Source organism: Haliaeetus albicilla, chromosome Z (assembly GCF_947461875.1).
Source record: "Haliaeetus albicilla chromosome Z, bHalAlb1.1, whole genome shotgun sequence".
Classification (NCBI taxonomy): domain Eukaryota; kingdom Metazoa; phylum Chordata; class Aves; order Accipitriformes; family Accipitridae; genus Haliaeetus; species Haliaeetus albicilla.
Window position 1 is genome coordinate 8996456 of NC_091516.1, and position 21489 is coordinate 9017944.

The window sequence follows — 21489 nt, forward strand, 5'->3', positions numbered from 1 at the left end:
CCGAGTCCTATCCTACTGTCTCTACAGAACTCAACTTTCACTCAAGTTGAAGGAGGCTTGTCTTACGCTCTCTGGATTTCTTCACCTAGGCTGGTTCAGACTAACTCCCACCTCCATTGTTTCCTTAGGCTAGAAGGGAAAGGAAATTCTTTGATCTCTTGCAAGAACAAATGAATTATTTTCCCTCTTTTGGCACCTGCCGTATCAAGCTCAAATAAAAATCTCTGCCTTGGCAGGCAAAGCAAGTCTTCTAAGCAACAGTCAATACCCAGAATGGCCTGAAAAGATGAAAGCACTTCTCTACATATTCTGATGCAGAGTATGACTACTAAATCCCAGTACCACTATTGCGATAAGGGTGCAGTCCATTCCAGTTAAAGCTCTCGTCAAACTCTTAACTTTCTTACTCTTTTTAACAGGAACTTAGAATCCAGCTATCAGCTAGTTGCCTCTCAAGTGCATAACTTTATTTCAACATGAATACAGCACCCCTTTTGACACCTGATGGGATTTTCAAATGTGGTTTCTTCCTGATTGACATTAAGGATGGGAAGTGCAATTAAGTCTATACCACCGCATTTGCTGCATTTCTGGTTCCGAAAAAGCTCTGATACTATAAAAACACATGGTATAAGCACAGAAACAGAATAGGCATAAATTAAGGGGAAGACTCAGATTTAATTGTCACATTTAACTTACACACAAGCAAGAAATGCACAGTTGCAACTGACACTGTTGGCTTAGTACTTGGTTCTTTCCAGTGAAAAGTAATACAACATACCATCCTTTAAAATTTTTTGTTTTGAAGTTACCAAAACTCTAATTAGTAATTAAGTATAGCCACCATAAGAATGCAGTAGAAATAAAATAAAAATAATCTTTTTTTCTAGAAAAAAAAATTACCACATCCACAGAAAACTAGAAGTACTGAAGGAAATCGTAACATATATGCCACTACTCAAAGTAGAATTTCCACAGAAACTGGTGCTTGAGATATTGGCTAGTACCAAGGGGTATCAAACCTCACAAACTAAACACCACCTAACAGCTACTGCCATTATATGGAAGGCTTGCAGGTGCTGGATTGTACAATGTCCTGGATTCTTGCCCAGATGAGACACAGATGTTTTTAATTTCCCTTACCAGAAACACCTGTCCTTCCAGCAGAGAACAACAGTCAAGAGGGATAATAATGACATCATCAACCAGAAGAGAATTTGGAAAGATTCCTGTATAGAAGATACTAGCTGTTAGTAGGAGCAATAAGCCCGCAAGGCAAATAATTTCTATTTTCAACTGTTTGGGACAGCTTCAGACACTCAACCAAAATGTGTCTGGGTGGACAGATACTTGGGCAAATAATCCCCAGCCTACCTCTTCCTGAGCTGAATACCACATTGTGTATTCATGGTGCAACTTAGAAAAACTGATATCAAAAAGTTATCCAGCAACAGTATGAAAATGAGCCCCATAAAAGTATAGAGGAAAGTTTCCGCATTTCCAGATGGATTCCTATTCAGGGTTCTGTCTGGAAGAATTCCATGGGATATGGCCCTGATGAGAAGGAGGGTCAAGGAAAGCTGGTTGAGTTTCAAGGACAGTCCATCCCCACATGCAGGAAATAGAGCAAAGGTGAAGGGATGTCTGCATTCATGAAAAAGGAGCTCCTGACAAAATTAAAGATGCAAAAAGGAAGCATACAAGAGGTGGAAACAGGGAAGAATACAGAGAAACTGTCTTAGCATGCACAGATAATGGTTAGGAAAGCCAAAACCCATCTGGAGTTAAATCTGGTGAGGAATATGAAAAGCAAAACTAAAATCTACAGGTATATCAGTAGCAAAAGGAAGATTAGGGAAAATGTGGGCCCACTGCTAAATATGGCAGGGGAACTGGGGACAAAGGACACAGAAAAGGTTGAGGTACTCAATGGTGCTTCACCATGGTCTTTAGTGCTAAGACTGGACTTTAGCAACCCCACATCCCTGAGAACACCAGAAAGTCTGGAGCAAAGAAGGCATACCACTGGTGAAGGAGGATCAGTTAGGGAACACTTACACAAGCTGGACACACACAAATCCATGGTACTTGACTGGATGCACCCACAACTGGCTGATGTCACTGCAAGACCACACTCAATTGTCTTGGAAAGGTCATGGTGAGCAGGAGAGGTTTATGAGGATTAGAAGAAAGCCAAGGTCACCCGTGTCTTCAAGAAGGAAGATCCAGAAAATACAGGTCAGCCAACCTCACCTCCATCTCTGGGAAGGTGATGGAGCAAGTAATCCTGGAAACCACTTCCAGACACATAAAGGACAAGAAGGTAGCAGTCAGCACAGATTTATGAAGGAAAGATCATGCCTGACCAACCCAATAGCCTTCTGCAACATGGTATCTTGCTTGGTGGATGAGTGGAGAACAGCGGTTGATGTCTATGTTTACTTTAGCAAGGCTCCTGACACAACTTCCAAAACACTCTTATAGATAAGCTGATAAATTACAGACTAGATAAGTGGACAGTGAGGTCAAAAACTGGCTGAAGGGCCATGCCCAGAGGGTTGCAATCAGTGGCACAAAGTCCAGTTGGAGGCCAGCCACTAGTGGTGTAGCCCACGGGGCAATACTGGATCCAGTCCCATTGAACATCTTCATTAATGACCCTGATGATAGAACAGAATGTGCCTTCAGCAAGTTTGCAGATGATACAAGACCAGGAGAAGTGCTTGATACACCAGATGGTTGTGCTGCCAGCATTCAAAGGGACCTCAACAGACTGGAGAAATAGGCAAACAGGAATCTCATGATGTTCCATAAAGGCAAATATCAAATGCTCCACCCAGGGAGGAAAAAACCCAGGGATCAGAAAAGGCCAGTGACTAACCTGCTGGAAAGCAGCTTTGTGGAAAAGGACCCAGCACTCCTGGTGGACACTAAAGTGACTACAAGCCAGCAATGTGCCCTTGCAGCAAAGGTGGCCAACAGCATCCTGGGTTGCATTAGGAAGAGTGCTGTCAGCAGGTTGAGGGAGGTGATTCTTCCTATGAAGAGAGGCTGAAAGAGCTCAGACTGTTCTGCCTGGATGACGAAAAGGCTCACCAATGCACAGAAATTTCTGATGGAGCCAGAGAAAGGGACAAGAAAGAAGAGGAAGTCAGACTCTTCTCAGCAGTATTCAACAACAGGGCAAGATGCAATGGGTGCAAAGTGAAATGCAGAAACTTCCATTTAATTCTAAGAAGAAACTTTAAGAATGTTCAAACATTGGAACAGGTTTGTAGGCTGTAGAGATACTCAAAGCCCGACTGGACACAAGCCTGAGCAACCTGCTTTAGGTGACTGTGTTTTAACCAGGGAGGTTGGACTAGATTATCTCCAGTGGTCCCTTCCAATGTCAATGATGGTGTACTCAAAGCACAGGAAAAAAAACCTCATGAGAAAGGCCATTCCAAAAAACAGGAGAATTAATACAACATTCTTATTGATGGGTTTAATTGTTATGATTTCCTACCTTTTTTAATAAATGTAATTTTTCTACCTCTCCCATTTTATATAACATTCCCAGACCACCATAGGGCTGGTGACTTTTTTTGGTGGCTTTTTGATTGTTTTAAAATCAACACCATTTATAGTCACATTACAGATACCTGAAAACTGATTGAAAAAAAAATAATGCATTTACTCTTGGATAACTAGCTCTATGATTTACTGAGCACATTTTTAGAAATTCAAATACCAAGTACATGCACTGTAGTTGGCATATAGAAATGATATGCACAATTATAACATGCAAAAAAGTCATCCTCTTCAAGACAAAAATCAAAATGTGTAATCTCTCTTCAAATTTGTTCCCCAGTTTTTCCAATTCTAGAAGGAATAGCCACCATTGGTAATGAAAACTATCATCTGAGAAAAAAAAAAAAAAAATCTCTTCTGTATTCCTGTGAAGTAAGAGTGTCAGGCTAGTCCTTAACTTCAGCTGAAACTTCTGGAAGTCTTCCATCTTGCAGCTATCCACTTAATAGTGGGTCTCTCCCCACTATATGCACTACATATGAAGCTTGTTTAATCACAACATTCCCTTGATATGCCCACTCCTCGCTTTGTATCATTTTACAATACTAGACTCTAGACTGATATAGAAACAGACAGCCTGTATCTTGTATAAATACTAAAATACAGAAGCACAGTGAATTAATTCTAAAATGCATACTAATCATAGAAATAATACACACTATACAAAGATTAAATTATCATCTTTCATTTATTTGTACAATAGTTTTTCATTTTGTCTGAATTTGTGGTCTTAATATCTACTCTGCTTTGGAAGGAATTTTTCCTTTATGGAGCTGCATCTAAATCTGATGGGAACCTCTAACCTGGCTTTCAGCTTGGTGACTACACTATGTCTGAAGCACAAACTAGTGATTGAGATGACACAATAAACCCACGAAGCTCCTTCCTTTCAAAACACAGCAAGCATTAGGACTACAAATTCAGATGAAAACAGTTTTGAAGCACTACATTAATATTTCTAACTTGAAATGTGATCCAGTCTCCGCCTTGTACTGTACCTCATGCCTGTTTCTGTCCAGGAGTTCTTCACAGTGGCTAGTGAAGTGTGAGAGATTCATACGTAGAAGATTGAGCTTAAAAACCTGCTAACAGGAGTAACAAAACCTCTCATTAAATTTGTTTCTACTCCTAACTTTCTGGGAGAGATTCAGATACTAGTTGATGAGGTCACCATATAAATGCTTGAATGGAAGATCCCAGCTATACCTCTTTCTGAACCAAAGACTACATTTATGGAGAAACTTATGCAAAACTGAAAATGCAAAAGAACAGGCACAAAATCCTGTTGACTCCCATGGCACATAAGCCCTTGAAAATGGACACAGTCTGCACCATCTAGACATCAATAAAAATAAGCTGGAAGTATTCCTGAGCTTGTCCTCCTTCAGGCAAAATCCTCTGTATTGTGTCTCTTGGAAACGAAAGGATTATCTCCTTATTTATTAGTGATACCAGAAACAATGCAGTATTAACTGGTCCCAAGAGCTTTTGTTTTTCCTTTATGAGCTGTTCAACACTGAATAAAGTATACCAATGCATAAGGATAAGTATAGAAGTCAGTAAGTATGAAAAAGTAATCCTTTAGATTTAACTGTAACAGTGAAGAAAGAACACAGAGAACAGCGGAAACTTATTTCTGAAAGACCTTGCTCTAACAGAACCGTATGAAAAATCCAGTCATAATACATCTGACAATATCCAATTCTGTAGATAAATTCTGTGAATGCAGTGCCTGAACATCAATTTTATATCAGCACTTAATTGAAATTCAGCCTTCATCATCACTGCTGCTCCATGCGTCTTCATATGCTGGATTTAAATGCTGTTGAGGCAGAGACTAAAGAAAATAAAAATTCTCTCAGTGGTTTGCTTAATTGAAAATACTAAAATCAAATAAGGACAATGCTAAAGGCATTTCTTAAATTACTATATGTAGACAAACTATTGTGTCTCTCATGGGTACTGCATTTTTTTAAACCACTTCTTTGGCCATTCTGCTGATTAGAGACAGAAGATAAATTATGAAAAGAAATAGTACTCTATTTAATTCCAGTTTCAACAAAAAATATCTGGAGCACTAATGGGAAGTTTCATAAATATCTGGTATAAAATATAACAGATAGATATTACTGTCTTTCGTTTGTGTCATTGGTTTTAAGTCATAATTTCCTGAGCACTACTGTCTCAAGAAGTAGTCCTGGCCTCTATCCACATCCAACAACTATTCCTCACCTCAGCCCTGCTACAGTCAAGCTAAAGGATTTGTGTAGCTATGCAGTGGACTGAATCACAGTGACTCAGGATAAAATTCTTTTCTTGTTTACTTCTATCCTGGGTTCAGATTCTGGTCATAAAGGCACTCAAATGGCTGTTCTAGCACGTCAGAGGTAGTGGGAACTAGTGGCCTGTGGAGAGCAGAACTGCTTCTTTCAGAGGCAGTGCTAATCTACAACATTTGCAAACAGCAGATGCAGCTTAACAGATTTCAAAACAATGGCACATATTACATACCTCCACCATGTCAAATTTAAAGGGGCAGTTCTAATCAGAGCTGGGTAAATAATCTTGTTACTGTGGGTTTGTTTTTGTTTTTCAGACTAAGAAAATACAATTCACACACATCAAAATTCTCAGTTACAGCTAAAATTTTAATTTCAGGTCAACTGAACACATTTTGGGTTTAGGGTATCTAGCCTTTGAAACTACTTTTTTCTTCTTTGCTTAAGTGTAGGATAGTTTTGAAATAAGTTGTCTTACAAAGCAAAGGTTACAAAAATTTTATGCTTCTTATTTCCTCATCCAAAATGGAACATTTCAAAAATCTAAAAAAGTGGAATTTTTGTATGATATGAGCCAAAACATTAGTATATCCTGAATTTTTAACATTAGTACAGTTAGCCAGACTCTGATTCTGTGAATGGTTTCAGTTCCTTAAAATCTAGAATTTTTCATGCTCAAACTGATTACTGAAATTTTGATGGCCCAGCTTTAATACTAAGAGAAAGAAAATACTCTCCTGGAAAACAATCTTACATATGATCTTCCCTGTAACAGCCTGAACGTCTTGCCTCAGATGCTAAAATAAGTTTGTTTAGAATTTTATTATATTTCTGCATCAAAAATATATGAGTATGAACTGTGGCATTCCTAATCAGTATATTCTTAAGCAATTTAAAATACAATCTTTGGCACCTTTCCAATTCCAAAATAGCATAAACTACAGAAAACTGTTTGGAAATCAAAGAAGCTAAAGTAGAAATTGAAAGACTGATAGCCAAATAACAAGTACTACTTTTAATTAAGTGAGAAGCTAGAAGTCTGCAAAAGATTTTACTAGACTATGAAAGAAAATGTCCTCTCGAAACGCCACAACAATCAAAAATTGCACAGAAACAGTAGGTGATTCTCCTCTTAATTAGGAATTGTTACAACTTTTGATGGTGAAAAACATACTTCATATTTAATTTCCACACCATCTCCCCAAGTATAAAAAGTCCCCTGCCATAAAAAGTATAGTTCAAACTCACAAACTCATTACCTTTTCAGAAACGTCATCAGGAACTGGCTCTCGAAGAGCTGGTATCCATGCAAGGATATTGCAATCTTTGCTACCACTATAAAGTTCCTTTAAGAAAACAAGCAAAAATTACTTTTAGACAAATTTATTGAACAGTGACATGATATAATGTTGGGAAAAAAGTGTATGAAATATTTATTTTAAATTAAAGATATAAAATTTCTTAAATTTGTACTATAATCTTGATAAACAGTATTTTAAATATGCCAAAACAAAATGAGTAAGTTTTTATATTTTTCCCAGATTGCTCATCAAAACAGCACTACCCACATTTAAATGAACTTTACTGCTTAAATGCACTTTTCTTCTTCCCTCTCTGTCTCCTGAAAAGACACCTATTTTAACAGTTAGGAAGCTTAAGAGATGATTTATATTCAATGGAGAAGCAAGATGAAAAAAAGGGAAAGATTTTTTTAATTATAATTAAAAAATATGAATCAACTCAAAAGCATCTAGTAATACATGCTAGAAGAGTGCATATGTATGGAACAAAGAAGTATTAAGTAAACGTAGTTTCAGTATGCCTAGGGAAGGAAAAGAACAAATAAAGAACAATTTGAAGCCTGTATCCTGTTGGGAAGGCAGAGATCAGAAAGACCAATTTATTATTTTTAATATAAATAACTCTATTTATTATGGTAATGACTAAGGACTGAGATCCCATTGTGCAAGGCACCCTGGAAACACATGGAAGCAAACAGTCTCTACTACACCAAACAGCTAACAGTCAAATATAGCTTAGTTTTTTGCACTAATAATGCTTCTATTTTCCAAAGTGTTACTTAAATACTCATGAAGATATTCTCATATCCCTTCAATGTTGAATCATACTCCTGCATATTATATGCAATGTCTGACAACACTTGGGTATTGCCGTGTGTTTAAACTGCCTGAGTGAAACATAAATTTCTTCTGTATTCAGGCTGACAGTATGAAAGCTTTGCTTTAAGCATGTTGGCTTTTACACTTAAACTAGCAACTCTGTGCATATTTGCACATTATTAATATGTTGATTCAACATAAGTTCAATAAATTATTACAGTTCTGTCTTTGCAGAAAGTCTCCTATATTATGTATATTTAATTCTAGAATTATGCATGAATTACTTTGACAGTTGGTGCAGGAACTTAATGCCCAATTCCTATAAATACTCATTTATGTGGGTAATATTATTCAAGAGAGCTGACATACTCACTTTTGTAAAACTGGTCCCATGCACGAAGTTGTTCATGCATAAAACACATACAAGAATAAAGTTTATAAAATTATGAGAAAGAAACATCCAACTTAGCTTGCTTAAAAGCGGACAAGTCAGTTACACCAAGGTATAGGTCAAATCCCACTTTATCCTGTCAGCAGTACCCTACTCAAACCTCCTGTCTTTGACAGGATACAGAATATCACTAGAACTTTAAAATCTCTTTCCATGCCAAAATCTGACCTTGTGAGCAATGTCATAGTGACATCAGCATACTTCCATTTAATCTTTACTACCACTTGTCTCACTTTCGGATACTGGCACTGCAAGATCTTCAGTTAATATGCACTGCATTGAGTAATACTTACAATTAATTATTACAACCTGAAATGGTGACTCACACCTTAAGCCAGTCAAAAGAAGAGCCAGTGAGGTCCACGCATGTTTATGGTACAGTATAGAACATACACATACATTGTACTACAAACATGCTCCATGCATATTTATGGTACAATATATGGAAATATTATGCTTTAAGACTCTGAGGAAAGATTGCAAATAAAACCTAGTTTAACTTTAAGCTTTACTTATTAGTCTACCACTGGATTTGCTAAATACCTTTGCAGATGTCACTGGCATTTCTTGAATGATAGAAGTAGCTACAATTTAAAGCTAAATTGTTTCCTGATGCATACCTAGTATTTTATGACATGTTATTTGTGCATGGTGCTTTACTGCATTTCTTTTTCTGAAAGGGAAACAGAGGTCTTGTTTGTTTACTTAAATTATTTTAGGCAGCTAATATAGTACAATGGTATCTAGCATATTAGATCCAACAGTAAACATCATCTAAGAGATTGCACAATGAAGATTTCCTCTTCCACACCACCCTTGAAATTACCAACCTCCTATTAAATTAATGGCTCTTATTAAAGGGACAAATTCTGCAGTTCTTATTACTCAAGCAGACTAACATCTTATTAACTTTACAGAGATATTCACATAAGAACAATTTAGGCCAACAATAATACAGCAGATTTTATGGCTCTGTTCCCAGGATCTCAAAAGGCATATATATACACATTAACTAAATCTCACACCACTCTGTGGGGACAGCTCCACACAGTATCTCAAACACAAAAGGTATTCCACACAAACCTGGTAATTAATTTGGACCTCATAGGAACAGATAAAGACTAGTATCATTGGATTGCAAATAGCTAGCTGCTTACGTATCAGTGATCATATTTGATTACATGGTTCTGAGCAAACAGAAGACACTTCTCACCTCAAACACATAATTGGTAGCAAGTTAAAGTTCCTTTTAGAGCCTATTCCAGCTACAAGGTGAAACAAATATAGTGATTAAAATACAGGTAACGAATAGAAAGAACGTGAGGGACGGGCAGCAACCAGTAAATTAGAAGTTTTGAACACAGAAAAAAGAAACAGAAAGAAAATCTAAGGGCCAGATTTGATCGTGGGCAGGACAAAAATCACTTAGCAGGGTTAAAGACAGCAGAAAAAGTTTAGAAGACTTAATATGAGACTCACTACTAGATAGAAATGGTAGAAACTATGTAGAAAAGATGTAGACCTTGTTTCATATGAAGATAGTGTACCAATTTCAAATGTTTTAATAAGTAAGAAAAATGTTAGAAAGCCATCTGCTACACATTTCACCAGAAGATGCATAACATATCAGAGAGCCTTAGAAGAGTTGTCTAAGAAAACTTCTGGCTTAAGTTAATCATATTTTAATACTCATTGAAATACTACAGAGCTGAAAGTGAGCTAATATGCCATTCAGAAGAAAAGAAAAAAGTGGAATGGTATAGATACAAACGAGCTAACTGACATCTCTTTAATCCTAAACAAGACAATGGAAAAGGTGATTAAACGGTTCAGCTACTGTAGAGTTAAGATATAGGAATATAAACAACATCAGTCAACACAGTTTGCAACAAAGCAGGTTTTGTCCAGCAAAACTGATTTTATTTACAACTACTGACTGAAAATAGAAATGCACAGCTGTGAAAAACTTTGTAACATTTATTTAATATTGCTTGCAGGAGTAAAATAAAACAGGTAACTATAAATTTTACAGATAACTGCATTCTCAGAAAAGGAGTTTTAACTGGGAAATCATAATTTCTATTGGAAGTATATGAAGACTGATGAATGTACTTAATTGTCTCGAGACAGAATGAGCTATTTGGAAGTATAGGTATGAACACAGTCAAAATAACACTACCACTACTTTTGGTGTTGACACACTGACTGTAGTAATGTTATTCCATTACAGTAACAATTTAATGCAACTAAAAGCAGAACATTTAAAGAAAAATAAAATCCAGTCACAACTCTCAAATATAGAACTGAACTCTGGAGAAGGGCGATTCTAAAAGAAAATCAGGAATCACAACAGGTAACAAATGAAGTTGTTGCCAACAAACCTATGGCTACAGTGACTGGTGCAGTTCTTGCGTGCATGCTCACACATGAGTGATCCTTTTCTGAGGATCTTAAAAGTCAAGATAGAGACTCTTTATAGAGATTTGCATTTCCAGGGCTGTAAAACAGTGAGATTCAATGAGCCTCACCCCTTCAGCCTACTAAAAAGAACAATAAAGATGACTTAATATAAACACATGAGCACTTTTGTTGGGAAACTATTCTTAAAAACATAAAGGGCTTTTTAAGATAGTTAGGAACAGTCCAGATATTATACTGTAAATATTCCACCTTTTGGTGAATCTAGTACCTCACTGCCTATTCATGCCAGAACTGCTTTCCAGGTCTAGCAAGACTTATTAGCTTGGGCTCTACTGTCTCGTCTGTAATGTGCCCAAAACTTCCAGTGAAGTCCACCTCAGTGATAGGGAAACATTGTTTGAGTCAAAGTTACTGGACTCAAAGCAAGAGCTTCCAGATTAATTTCTATGATGCATTATATGAAAGGTCATGAAAAGATACCTATGTGCCCTTTCTGCCTCAGTGTATTCGGTTTGTGTGGTGGGGTTTTGGTAGTGGGGGAGGGGCTGCAGGGGTGGCTCCTGTGAGAAGCTGCTAGAAGCTTCCCCGGATCCAAGTCAGACCCGACTCTGGCCAAGGCTGAGCCTATCAGCAATAGTGGTAGCACCTCTGGGAGAACAGATTTAAGAAGGGGAAAACTGCAGTGAGTGAGGGGAGTGGGATGCAAGAGAAACCCCTCTGCAGACAGCGAGGTCAGTGAGGAAGGAGGGGGGAGGAGGAGCGGGGGAGGAGGGGATGCCCCTGCAGCCCATGGTGAGACGGCAGGCTGCCCCCCACCTGCAGTCTGGGGAGGACCCCACGCCGGAGCACGGGGATGTCCCCGAAGATGGCCATGACTCCATGGGAAAGCCCGCACTGGAGCAGTCTGTGCCTGAAGGACTGCAGCCCACAGAAAGGACCCACACTGGAGCAATTCATGAAGAACTGCAGCCTGTGGGAAGGACCCACGCTGGAGAAGTTTGTGGAGGACTGTCTCCTGTGGGAGGGACCCCAAGCTGGAGCAGGGGAAGAGTGAGGAGTCCTCCACCTAAGAAGGAAGGAGTGGCAGAGACACTGTGTGACAAACTGACTACAACCCCCATTCCCCATCCCCCTGTGCCACTGTGGGGGAGGAGGTAGACAAAACTAGGAGTGGAGTTGAGCTGGGAAGGAGGGAGGGGTGGGGGGAAGGTGTTTTAAGGTTTGGTGCTATTTCTCATTATCCTGCTCTGATTTAATTTGTAACAAATTAAATTGCTCTTGTTTTTCTTCCCCAAGTTGAGTCTGTTTTGCCTGTGACCATAATGGATGAGTAATCCCTCCCTGTTCTTGTCTCGACCCATGAGCTTTTCTTTATATTTTCTCCTCATCCCACCAAGGGGGGAGGAGCAAGCGAGCAACCGCCTGGTGCTTTGTTGCCAGCTGGGCTTAAACCATGACAGTCAAATATTTCTGCCCAACATTTCAGAAAACAAAATACAAGAAAGGAGAAGCTGGAACATGAAGTACAATCCTCGACACCTGACAGCAAATATGCAACAACCTTAAAATCCATACTAACATCCATTCTGCTCTTGCTACACCACAAGCTGTAAGAACAATCTGTTGTAAACTATCTCATAATAAATTAAGCTTTGTTATCCTTAAGTCATTTATTACAAGAGAAAAATATACCATAGGGTGAGAGGAAAAGAAAAAAAAAAAGGCAGGGGAAAAGAATAAAAGGCTGTCAGCACCATGAGTCCCTGTAATGCTATGGTATTTCTTAGGTGAAATGTTCTCAGATTAATTTAAGAATATCATCAAGTTCTCAACACTTCATCCAAACTGTTCATAGATCCAGTGATTGGTATAACTAGAAGCATTTGAGCAAGATCACCTTAGCAAAGTACTTGAGAGGTTTCTCAGTACTGATAGCAATACTAATGCACTTCAACTAAATGCACTTCACATTCATTCTTACTGTGATTGGTCTTAGGTATCTCAGAGAAAGACAAATGCCTCATCTTCAGTCTTACAGGAAACAGGCAAAAGCCTTAATGTATATAATTTATTACTGACAATATAAGAAAAAAAATTACTATAGGTATATTGAAAAGTTACCTCTGTGAGATGAAATGAATAGTGGAAGGAACCCTATGTAGAAAGGGCCATCCCAAAAACTTGACCAAACTTTTCTTGCATGACACATAGGCCACAGAACTCCCTCTTATGTCAAGATCTTTGATTAAAGCACATCCCTGAAAAGTTAACACTTTTTGTGCAAATGGTTTGGCAATTCGCATAAATGTTCCAGGTTGTCTGGAATACTTTTTGTACTCTACTTACCTGAAAATTAGGTTGAAATACACAGCAGTCGACAGTACTGTAATGCCCTCTAAGCATCGTTATCAGTTCTCCTGTGAAAACTGTATAAACAGCAATGGTACTACCATACGGAACAAAGGCAAACTCTGGACTACAGCCACAAGAGACGGTGAATTTGAGTCCTTTTCTACTTTCATTACAGACTTTCCCATAATTCACCTGTAAAATGAAGGATTATGCAGTGAGCTATTAGCTAAAAATACAGGAAATAAATTACAAGAAAAGGTCAATTTCCTTTTTTCTTTAACACCCAATAAAATTAATTTTAAGCTTCCCAATGTTAATACAACTCTTGAGAGTTCCAATTACAGTTGTCTATCAAGAGAATCATTTTTCTGTTCATTAAAGTTCACTCTCCTTAATATCAACTTCAAGAAAGGGAAAGAAAGATATGCCTAAAATTTAGCAGTTCCAAACTAGAAACAGAATTTGCACAAGCTGTTGCATGCCAGATCTAGACTAAGTACCTAAACTACCACTGAAATTAGAACTGGTTGAGGAATTACTGCCTTAAACATTTTCCTAGATTTTCCAACATAATAATTTTCTCTCAGATATTCAAACTATCCGAGAGAATATATACTATATATATACTATACTCCTTATGCACAACAGTATACAGTTATAAATCATAGAATCATAGAATAGTTTGGGTTGGAAGGGACCTGTAAAGGTCATCTAGTCCAAGCCCACTGCAATGAGCAGGGACATCTTCAACTAGATCAGGTTGCTCAGAGCCCCGTCCAACCTGACCCTGAATGTTTCCAGGGATGGGGCATCTACCACCTCTCTGGGCAACCTGTTCCAGTGTTTCACCACCCTCACTGTAAAAAATTTCTTCCTCCTATCTACTCTGAATCTACCATCTTTTAGTTTCAAATCATTACCCATTGTCCTGTCGCAACAGGCTCTACTAAAAAGAATGTCCCCATCCTTCTTATAAGCCCCCTTTAAGTACTGGAAGGCCGCAACAAGGTCTCCCCCCCAAGGCTTCTCTTCTCCAGGCTGAACAACCCCAACTCTCTCAGCCTTTCCTTACAGGAGAGGTACTCCAGCCCTCTGATCATTTTTGTGGCCCTCCTCTGGACCTATTCCAACAGGTCCATGTCTTTCCTGTACAGAGGACTCCAGAGCTGGACACAGTACTGCAGGTGGAGTCTCACCAGAGGGGAGTAGAGGAGCAGAATCACCTCCCTTGACCTGCTGGCCAGGATACAGTTGACTTTCTGGGCTGCGAGCACACATTGCCATGTCCAGCTTTTAATCCATCAGTACCAAGTCCTTCTCGTCAGGGCTGCTCTCAATCCCTTCATCCCCCAGCCTGTATTGGTACTGGGGGTTGCCCTGACCCAGGTGCAGGACCTTGCACTTGGCCTTGTTGAACCTCATGAGGTTCACATGGGCCCACTTCTCGAGCTTGTCCAGGTTCCTCTGAATGGCATCCTGTCCCTCAGGCACGTCAGCCACACCACATGGCTTGGTGTCACCTGCAAACTTGCTGAGGGTGCACTCAATCCCACTGTCTATGTCACTGAAGAAGATATTAAACATTAGATCCCAATACTACAGGACTTCAGTCCACAGATTGAACAAAAATTGATCTACACTACCTTCTACCCTGTAAGTGCCCTTTGTTTATCAGAGTTGACTGATGTTCCAGAAAACTACATTTCTGAAGTGTATGTCAGTAGGATGGCAAAGAACAGAAGCATCAGTCTAGACAACACAACAACTAGCCTGAAGTATTTCTCAGCAAGCCATCCCTTGCTCAGCGAAGAAGGAACAGAGGAAAAATGTCTGCAATGTAGGAAAGATTCTGCATCACTCCCTCATGTGTTACCAGGAAACAGTAGGAGATGACTAGGCAGTATGAAAACAACTGTAGGGCAAGCAGAAGGATGGTATAAGTAAAGGACAAAGTAAATGGACTAGAAGAAAGAGACTCATGAAGTAGAAGCAAATAAAGAATAATTCGCTAAATTATTACGGAGTAGATAAGAGTGATAAAAAAGCCTATTTTCTAACCAAAGCTAAATCACCACTGAGAAATTCCATACTGTTCCCTATAAGGGCAGCTGGGATAGGAGCAAATGCTACATTTCTAAGACCTGGCTTGTGAGGTGTGTGGGAAGCCTTGCAAATAAAAGTAGTGTAAGAAGTATAGCTTACTAGCGTCTGTATGTTTCAAGATCTCGACAAGTCCTATACAGATAAAAATCTCACTAAAAGTTGAAAGTGCAAAGTTTCCAAACATGCTAGGAAATATTCCAGTTGGATGTATCAGTCTAATTAGGTCCTATCAGACATCAGAAGTGTATTAATAAGAAAAATGTGGAAACATATTCATTAGAACAGTACAGCTTACCTCTAAACAAACTTAATTAAAACAAAGCATTAGAATTTTGACAAATAAAACATACCTATACAATTTTTTTTCATTGAGGTCCACAACGAACACCTGAAATTCATACATTATTTTACGATTTAAAAGAAGTATTTTTTCTAATAAAAATAACAGTATTTTAAATGTAAATTCATTAATACTACAGCGCATTATATATAAAATATTTTGTTTTCAAGTAGTATTGCCCTACAAGCTATGCTCTTAATTTCTGCTGAAAAACAGAGATTCAATTATATATACAATGTTAGCAAAGCTCTCTGTGTTAATTTTAAAGCTTCCTACCTAAACATCATGCCCTACAGTTAAAAAAAAAAAATCCTAAGTGTGAAATCTTTTGACGATAAGCTAACAGATTTGTAAAGTTTATCAAGTAAATATTCCAATACGAATGTCTTGCTTTGTCAGGTTCTTGATCCATACTATATCAATTGCCTGAGTCCAAAGTTTGAGGCGAATGTAAGCTCAATTGGCATGAGCCAGGCAAGGAAGAAGACTACTTGTTGCTCTATTCTTAAAGTACGCTCTTTCATAGCAAAGGGCACTTATGTAAGAAAAGTATAGTAAAAAGGAGTCCTGAGAAAATCTCTCTCAATCATAAAAATGTGTACAAAGAACATTTGAACAGCATATAAGTAGGTTGATATTTTTTCATGGAGAGGACATTTTCATGAGATGTGGAGCTTATGTCATGTCCTTTGTGAAAAATACTGCTTATTTTGTAAAGACAGTGTTTGTAAATATTGACTGTGTTAAGTCTTGTTAATGCTGGTCGGTTTAAGAGGCATATTACTCTGCTGGTACTCCTTTACACAGCATGTGAGCTCTAATGGCAACAATTCCCAAGCTACAACACTGCTCATAACAAAGGCATATACAATGAAAGGGAGGAGTGGAGGCTGGGAAAAGTAAATTATATGGATATACTTGGTGTAAATGTTCCTGCCTGATAGAGGAGCAATAGAAAGGAAAGGATGCTGTCAAAACAAGAACTGAAGATCTTAAACACTGGCTTTGTCCTTTGAGCACACAGATGAACAGAAAACCTGCTTCCTCCTGTTTGATTCTTCCTATGTTCAGTGAATCAGGACTTTCTATTCCTTTTTGTGATAAAGGATGTATGCAAGGTGTGTACGACTCCAACATTTATTTCTCTTACTAACTGAAACAATCCACTAGGGACCCAATTTGGCCCATTGCTCAAAAAAATTCATACGCATGGCTTAATTTCTGTACCTTTTGAAAAGGTATAGAAAAAATTTGTGGAGATCAAAAGAACTGGCTTGTAGGGGAAATAAAGGGACTATGGTGTGAACTTTTACTACCTGTAGATGTATTCATTTGTCTGCTGGTGCCTTAAATTTGTTTTAAGCAATACCCCTGGGCAGTGTGGGAAAATACAGTACTCTGGACAATATAATTCTGGACTTGAAAAAACAAGGCAGGATCAAGCTATTCCACACCAAATAAGAAAACTGTAAAATAGCCTATGAAACAAGTCAATGAACTAACAGGCACAGAAAAACAAAAAACAGTGATCCAGCTGGTGATAGGAAAGTGAACAAACTCTATTATCTACTTTGGTGATGGTGATTTGAAGACAGAAAGATGTCTGTATATGAAGTGCTCAGAACAAGCTGGCAAATATGGGTAGCATGGAGATAGAAGAGTCCTTTTGTTTGAATGTCTATAAGGAATTCTTTTTGCTGTGTTCTGAAACTAAGCAGCAGAAGTAAAAGATTTCTAAGGCAGAGTAAAATTTCTCCGTTTCCTGATAACAATGACAGACCATAATCAGGATAAGCTAAAATCCCATGGAAACTGACTTGCCTAGTATGTTCTTCTTTCAAAATAGACATAGGAAGGAATTTTCTTTACTGAACAGAAAATTAAAACAGGAATCTTCAGAAAAAAATAAGCCATAGAAAGGACTCAAGCAGCACTAGAGATTTAATTCTGCACCCCCACCCCCACCCCGTTTGGTTGCAATGCAGATGTAGAGGGATAGATATTCTTAACACTCCTATAAATTTTCACAAAAGAGATTCCACAAAAACGCAAAGAAAGTTGCAAGAAAGCCAGGCAGTCAATCAGTGAAACTTTCAGGTATAGAAAACTGCCCTGTGGATAGCACACTGACAACTTATAGTTAAAAAAATAAAAATTTCTATCAACAGTAACTGCATATTAAGGTTTTCATTACTGTCTGAAGTATTTTCAGCTATGCTCACAAATTAATGAACTTAAAGTTACCATATTCAATCTTTAAGTAGATCCAGGCTTCTTCATACTCTTTTATTTTTTTATAAAGAGTAGATATAAGAAAAGAAATCTGAAAAAAATGTTCACAAAATCTCCTAATGATAAGATTAAGCAGCTATATCCTTTATGAAAATAATAAATATCCAAAGTTGTAATGACAATTGAACAAATTAAGTGCAAGTAAAAACATAACGAAAGATCACTGAAAACTTACTAACGTGTTTTCTCCAGTGGAGCTGTTCCAGAGTCGCATGCGATCATCTGTACCAATGGTCAACAGATGAAGTCCATCATTCGTATAGCATAAACCATTAACTCTCCCATTGTGAGCAGTGCCTGCTGTCAAGAAAAAGATCTGGTTCAGATTTCTATAGAAGAATTATTATTTTGTATGTGCATTTTCATTTCAATGTATAGTATGGAAAGTGCTGTTTAAATGGTAACGTATCTGTAAATTAATAATTTAACTCTTGGTTTATAAAAGCATCTGGCTGGTGGCAAGTCACCAGCAGTGTTACTCAGGGTTCAATTCCAGAGCCAGTTCTGTTCAATGTATTTATCAGTGATCTGGATGCAGGAGTTGAATACATCTTTAACAAATTTGCTGATGATACCAAACTGGGAGGTGCTGTTGACTGTCATGAGGGACAAGCTGCCTTGCAGAGGGATCTAGATAGATCAGAGCACTGGTCAATGATTAATGGGATGATATTTAACAAGTCAAAATGCCAGATTCTGCACCTAGAAAAGAGTAACACTGGGCACAAGTATGAACTGGGTGAGGAGTGGCTGGAGAGCAGCCCTGCAGAAGGGGATCTGGGGGTGCTGGTTTGATGCTAAGCTCCGTAGGAGCCATCAGCGTGACCCGGCAGCCAAGAGGGCAAACCGCATCCTGAGTGCAAGTAACACAGCGTAACCAGCCGGTCAAAAGAGGCGATTATCCCCCTGTAGTCAGCGCTGGTGCGGCCTCACCCTGAGTGCTGTCTGCAGTTCTGGGCTCCACAATTTAGAAAGGATGTTAAGTCCTTGAATGCGTCCAGAGGAGGGCACAAAGCTGGGGAAAGGGCTGGAAGGCATGTCCTGCGAGGAGCAGCTGAGGACTTTGGGCTTGTCTGGTTTGGAGAGAAGGAGGCTGAGGGGGGACCTCATTGCTCCCTGCAGCTTCCCGAGGAGGGCAAGTGGAGAGGGAGGTGCTGAGCTCTTCCCCCTGCTACCCAGTCGCAGGACGCATGGGAACGGTTCAAAGCTGTGCCAGGGGAGGTTCAGACTGGACATTAGGAAGCATTTCTTTACCGAGACGGTGGTCAAACACTGGAACAGTCTTCCTAGAGAGGTGGCTGATGCCCCATGCCTGCCAGTGTTTAAGAAGCATTTGGACAATGCCCCTAATAACTTGCTTTAACTTTTGGTCACCCCTAATTTGGTTAGGCAGTTGGACTAGATGATTGTTGTAGGCCACTTCCAACTGAATGTTCTATTCTATATTGTTTATACAGTACTATAAATTAGTTCCATCAAGTTCACCCGGCAATACTGCACATTCTTAAGTATGTTAAAGTAGCTAAAATACAACTCAGTGCTACCACAGCAAATCTAATTATGGTGCCCATAAATTAACTCACTGAAAAATGGATAAGGTATTTGTGCATTACACTGTAGTACACAATTTGGACAGATCTCCTAGGTAAAGTGTTACCTGTTTTTCAAATATTTTTTAAAAAAAATTATTAGCTGCATTTGGTTTAGTTCAGCTATATTTCAATATATTTAATATCCTAGTCTATGTGATTGGCATTAGATTATTAAAAAATCATCTTGAACCTGTCAGACAGAGGAATAAAGTTGAAAAGAAAGTTGTTGTGCTTGAACAAGTCAACACATCTTTCAAAGGAATGTATAAAATGGCACTAATTATCTTGGGAGTTACATGGAATTTTGTTTTTCCTAAAATAAAATTTGTGCAAATTTTTCATTTTTCCTAAGTCTTAGATTTCTTCAGAGCATTTTCATCTCAGTAATTTCTTGAATTTCAAGGAAATTTAAAATTGTCAAAACCAAACATCTGTATTACCACTCTACAATTTACATAATAGAGAGCATGGTTATTAAAACAGATACTTACTGATACTTCATATCCTCTAATTGTACATATTGGAAAATTAGTTTGACTTTAGAGATTTGCAAGCATTTTTCTACAAACAATTTAAGTTGCACACAAGTCAGACTGACTTGTACCTTTAATCACTGTGATTTATGCTATGCAAATCCCTTTGTTTGGAGCCATGCTACAGAGTTTCTACTTCGTGATTCAATTCGAAATACTACGTATTCCTACCTCAGAGCAGTTCGAGTACTGTTTTGGCCTGCCAAAATTAAGTATCTTCTGTCCAGAATTAACCAAAAATCATGAACTATAATTTAAAGTTCATAAGCTTCCCTTTAATTTAGTTGGATTTTTTTGTAGGTACAGAAATGTGACCTGAAGATACATAAAAAAAAGTTAATGTTGTAGCTAGTAACAACTGATACAAGGCACCATTAATGCATTTGACTGTACTAAGAGTGTAATTTAGCTTCCTGTAAAATTAAATATAATCATAAATTTATACTCGATTGTATACGTTATGCAGTATAATATAAAAGGAATATAATTGATTTTACAGCACCACATAGGAGAAGATATTGTAGAGGCTTGCACTGGAAGCAAGACTATTTTAAACAGGAAAAAAAATGTGCTTTTTTTGGGTTTTGTTTGTGCTCTTTGTTTTTAAAGGAGAATAATTAACCGCTGGAACAGTTTATGAAGTATGAAGTGAATGCTGTTTATATGAAACCTATTCTACAGCAGGAATGAATTCTTCCACCTATAAACCTGATTTAAAATTTCCCATTTTAGGGGGAAAAACATTTAGAACAGGTACAATACTGTTGCCAAGGAGATTTCTCTACACAAGATCCCCAACCACAAACACTGTCTTTGTAACAGAAGTAACTGAATAAAACTCAATGGCCTGTGTTACACAGTAGGTAAAAACTGGATTATCACTAGTCTCCTTGCTGGTCTTAGTATTCAACACATTTATGAAATATAAGAATGCTTCTAGTTACACATGGACTACACCACCAGTTATATTCTGTACTACCTGCCTCAGAAGATGCTTTGGACTTTTCTTCATTGTGCTGATCAAGCGTACGCAGACATCCAGATGCTCTCCTCACATCCCATAATTTTACTCTATTGTCAGCACTAAGAAAAACAGATTTGCATACATTAGGGAAATTGTGTGCTCCCCGGTTCAATAACTGTCTTTAGGCAACCCACCCAGCACTCAGCCTGGTCCGGCCACTATTCTGAACTGCTCATCATGCAGTCACATTCAAGTCAATAGAAATTTCATGAAAAGATTTGCAAGACAGACTTCAGACATTCATTTACATGTAGTAATAAATATAGCTGGTACTCTACAGATACCTAAGAGTAAATCTTTGTCTACAATACCAATACACTTGCCTCTTTGTCTACAACAAAACACCACTGCATACATACACCGACTAGGAATAAACTTGCTAATTCTTCTGTTGATTAAACTGTAGCTA

The 21489-nt window shown here is 38.2% G+C and overlaps 1 protein-coding gene across 3 annotated transcripts in view; it reads right to left on the reverse strand.

Annotated features, from left to right (window-relative positions):
• Positions 1-4242: 4242 nt before the first annotated feature.
• Positions 4243-21489, reverse strand: part of ERCC8 (ERCC excision repair 8, CSA ubiquitin ligase complex subunit) — a 31191-nt gene continuing 13944 nt past the window's right edge. Inside the window, exons 8-12 of one of the 3 annotated variants that reach the window (XM_069775725.1) lie at positions 21036-21139; positions 18107-18228; positions 13191-13388; positions 7112-7198; positions 4243-5410 (exon numbers count right to left, since the gene is read on the reverse strand). In XM_069775725.1, the coding sequence (XP_069631826.1) occupies positions 5342-5410; positions 7112-7198; positions 13191-13388; positions 18107-18228; positions 21036-21139 (580 nt within the window). In that variant the 3' untranslated portion in view covers positions 4243-5341. Of the gene's footprint in view, positions 5411-7111; positions 7199-13190; positions 13389-18106; positions 18232-21035; positions 21140-21489 lie in introns of all 3 variants that reach the window. The other 2 variants (XM_069775724.1, XM_069775727.1) reach the window with 2 other exon arrangements.